Source organism: Drosophila pseudoobscura, chromosome 4 (assembly GCF_009870125.1).
Source record: "Drosophila pseudoobscura strain MV-25-SWS-2005 chromosome 4, UCI_Dpse_MV25, whole genome shotgun sequence".
Taxonomy (NCBI): domain Eukaryota; kingdom Metazoa; phylum Arthropoda; class Insecta; order Diptera; family Drosophilidae; genus Drosophila; species Drosophila pseudoobscura.
In genome coordinates this window covers 29,156,511-29,160,376 of record NC_046681.1, presented here as the reverse complement: position 1 = coordinate 29,160,376, position 3,866 = coordinate 29,156,511, and the positions used below count along the sequence as shown (strand labels likewise).

At 39.5% G+C, this 3,866-nt stretch overlaps 1 protein-coding gene across 2 annotated transcripts; it reads left to right on the top strand.

Annotated features, from left to right (window-relative positions):
* Nucleotides 1-2,379: 2,379 nt before the first annotated feature.
* Nucleotides 2,380-3,866, top strand: LOC6899222 (L-asparaginase-like). Of its 2 annotated transcripts, XM_002136266.3 has the most exons (4): nucleotides 2,380-2,522; nucleotides 2,586-2,800; nucleotides 2,870-3,616; nucleotides 3,670-3,852. In XM_002136266.3, exons 1-4 carry the CDS (start codon nucleotides 2,441-2,443, stop codon nucleotides 3,706-3,708), a joined length of 1,083 nt encoding a protein of 360 aa, XP_002136302.2. In that variant the 5' UTR covers nucleotides 2,380-2,440; the 3' UTR covers nucleotides 3,709-3,852. The 2 variants fall into 2 exon arrangements, with proteins under 2 accessions (XP_002136302.2, XP_015044510.2); XM_015189024.2 differs by lacking the exon at nucleotides 2,380-2,522 and having other exon boundaries at nucleotides 2,667-2,800; nucleotides 2,854-3,616; nucleotides 3,670-3,866.

The following is a 3,866-nucleotide window of genomic DNA, read 5'->3' as shown; positions in this document are numbered from 1 at the left end:
CTATTTTCTCCATGCACTTTAACGCTATATGCAATATATGTATTTCATATCAGTTTCCAGAAATAGATTAGTCAGAAACCATTTACTCGCATATTCGCTCCCAGCGAGCTCCCAACCACAAGAGGAGAGCGCAAAGCAAGAAATAGCGAGTGCAAATTATTGAGAGCACGAAGCAGATCGGCGAGAATTTTAGTCCAGTTGCGGAACAAGACGCGGAGCGACGCTCAATTTCAGTTTTGTATTTAATCACTTATTAAAACCTTACGCGCATTAATAAACAAAAACTGCACAATAATATTACTCAATCGGTGGAAATGTGCAGCAAGAAAAATAAATGTCTATCAACTAAGAAATGAATTTGACTCTTGATTATCGTGTTTATCTATATTTTTTTGTTCTCTCCAACCAAAGAATGCTGGTAGAACGGTTCTAGGGCCCTTTACCAAGCTACTTTGCTTTTTTCCCTTAGGTAGAAGTTGTCCCACTTCTCCTGTCCACCTGCTTGTCTTACGCCACCGAGGGCTCTCAAATATCGACAACCGCTACGAGATATGTACATAGGTGAAAATCACATCCAAACATCTTAATGCCAGGGGCCGTTTCGACATGTGTCTTTCCAAGTGGATCTCAGTATTGATTCGTTTGGGTTCTTAGGCTGCGCTTGAGGCTACCATTTTGATTGCGAAACTACCGGGAAAAGACTGTTTGCGGGTCTTAGGTACAACTTTATTTCGCAGTATATCGAGAAAAAAAGCTTATCAATAAAATACTCGGTATCATTACCACATTCGGCGACGGCAATCTCCTTCTATACAGTCGCCGAATTATATATAAATATATAGATTAGATATACATATGTACATATATATATATGTAAGACCAAAGCAAATTAGCATAGCACCTTGGTTACCTTAATATATATCCCATATTTGTATGTGTTCTTTGTAATTTCAAAATAATTTTTCTAAATTTCTAGAATCACTTAAATATGGAATAATAAATATTTTATGTTAAATTGTGGGATAACAATGAAATGGCCAATCGATCATTTTCAATCTGGCCATATATGTACATGTATATTTTCAACATGTTACGTGACTTTGATGCCCATTAGTGTTTATATGATGAAGTCGGGACTTGGATGAAATGCCGCAACTATAGCCATATACATAAATAACCATAATCTATAGCCACAGGCAACTTGCAGGCCTTCTGCCCAATGGGAGGGGGTCAGCTCGAACGCCAGCCAATGAAAGTGTTTGGCGTGTGTCTAATTAAAAATGTCATCAACATAGCTTTATAAAAATTAAATGCCTTTTTAAAACGCTCATCAATGAGCATTGCTTTGCATAAATATTGCAAAAATTTGTTTTTCAGTTCCATGAATACCTTCTTACATATGTTTAACTAACAAATCACCCAACCTTGTAGTCTCGCCAATTTTAGCGACTATTTGTCAAGTCAATATGGGATTTGAACTTTCAATTTAACTGTTAATGAATCATTCAATAAATGCAACTTAAAAGTGTAATCGGTAGCTCGTTAATACCTACAAATCAATATGCCATGTAAAAAATCTTATCTTATTTCACAAAGAGGAAACAGCCTTTTTACAAACCAAATTCGTCGTAGTCGACCTATGCGCAGGCGTCGCCAATTTCCAATTGCTAATTAATAAACCTTCACCACTGTTTCAACACACAACAACCTCTTATGAACTCGAATCAAACGCTCGAACGCTCGATCCAATTTACGGGAAAGTACAAAATTAGTATTTGTTGTTGCATTTCCTTATTTTAGAGTGGCTATCATTAAGAACGAGGTCGAAAGATAAAGTTCAGTGCTAATTTGAGAATTTGATAACCAAAATTAGATTATAGATTTTCGGAACCAAGTATTTCCCCCTATTCGATACATGAATCCCATCTCTCATCAGTTTCCAGAAATATAATAAGAATTCGTAACCACCACAGGAGAGCGCACAATTTATTACCGAAAGCATGCAAGAGCAAATGCAAACTATTGAGTGCACCAAGCAAATGGGCAAGAGAGGCGCCGCGGTACTTAATGTACATATGTATTTATCGTTTTTAGACGATGATACTATTAGATGATTAGATAATTGAAAAAAACAAAAACAGAAAGAAGTAACCCCAATATTTTGCTGGACAATGTTTTCAAGGTTGGTCATGGACCAACAGTCCATGTCTCTACGAAATTTCTATACATTTTTGTTATTTTGTGTTATTTGCTAGCACATGCTGCTAGATTTTGATTAGATTAGGTACGAAACTACATGAAATAATTTACGGGGAAGTACAGAATTTTTTTTTTTTTTTATCTTATGGGTAGCTAAGTTGGCTATTAGGTTGAAAAAATAGGTTCAGTGCTTGTTTGCAACGCTTTCTGATCGGTATACCTGATAAACCAGTAGGTAAAAATGTCGAAGTGTCTAAATTTTAAAAGAGTCCTTGTCATCTATACTGGTGGCACCATTGGGATGACTCCCAACGACAATGGTGGTAAGAGGCCTCCAAGTGCATACGGATAGCTCCAGTTCAGTGTTGTGTTTTTGAATCTTTTAGTATTAGTGCCAGAACCGAAAGCTTTTGAAAGGTTCATCCGGAAGGATGTCAGTCTGCATGACCCCAGCCTACAGGTCCCAGACGGCTTCCTGGCGCTGCCCCTGGTAAAAGGTCAGTCAGTACGGGTTATCTACCAATTCATAGAGTACGATCCATTGCTGGACTCCAGTAATATGGCCGGGAAAGATTGGAAACGCATAGCCCAAGATATTGGTGTATGTATTACAAATAAATTTAAATGAAATACATATATGTATGCATCTCACAGAAATCGCTAATTCCAGAGGACGTACGATTTGTTCGATGGGTTTGTTGTACTCCATGGCACCGATACGCTGGCGTACACCTCCTCTGCCCTGTCGTTTTTCCTAGAAAATTTGGATAAGCCGGTGGTCGTTACCGGGTCAATGATACCCATCTACGAAACACGCACCGATGGCAGGAACAACTTCGTCTCGTCCCTGATCATATCCGGCTGCTATAAAATACCGGAAGTGTGCGTGGTCTTCGCCAACAAGCTGCTTCGTGGCAATCGAACGGTCAAGGTCAATTGCAACTCTCTGGATGCTTTTGATTCTCCCAACGCTCCACTGCTGGGCACGTTTGAAGGTGACATAATTATAAATAATTTCCTGGTACGCCCAGGGCCCGGAGCTAGGCCACTCGCTGTGACAGGCGAATTTCAGATGAATGTGGCCTCCTTGAGAATAACTCCGGATATGTCACTGGATTTGATTCGATCGGCTCTGGCGGAGCCCATTATGGGAGTTGTCCTGGAGTCCTATGGCTCTGGTAATATACCCTCAAACTGGACCGAGATAACTTCTCTTCTACGGAGTGCCGTCAATCGCGGAGTTATCATCGTCAACTGCACTCAGTGCCTGTCCGGCTCCGTAGCCGCAATCTACGATGCTGGAGCAGTGCTTAGCGATTTGGGCGTTTTATCTGGATCGGACATGACTTCTGAGGCAGCGTATACCAAGCTAGCCTATGTCCTGGGCACTGATTTACCGCACCATAATAAGATTGAGGTAAACTGCAAATGAAAGCAATTCACATAATATAATAAAATTTGTTTTTGTAGCTGATGAAGATGAATTTGCGTGGCGAAATCACGGCATGAATGCGATCATCGCAAACCAAAATTAGATGATTGGTTTTTTGTAATAAATAAAGGGATTTCCCCCTATTTTCACCATGCACTTTAACGCTATATGCAATATATGTATTTCATATCAGTTTAATAAATAAAGGGATTTCTCCCTATTTTCACCATGCACT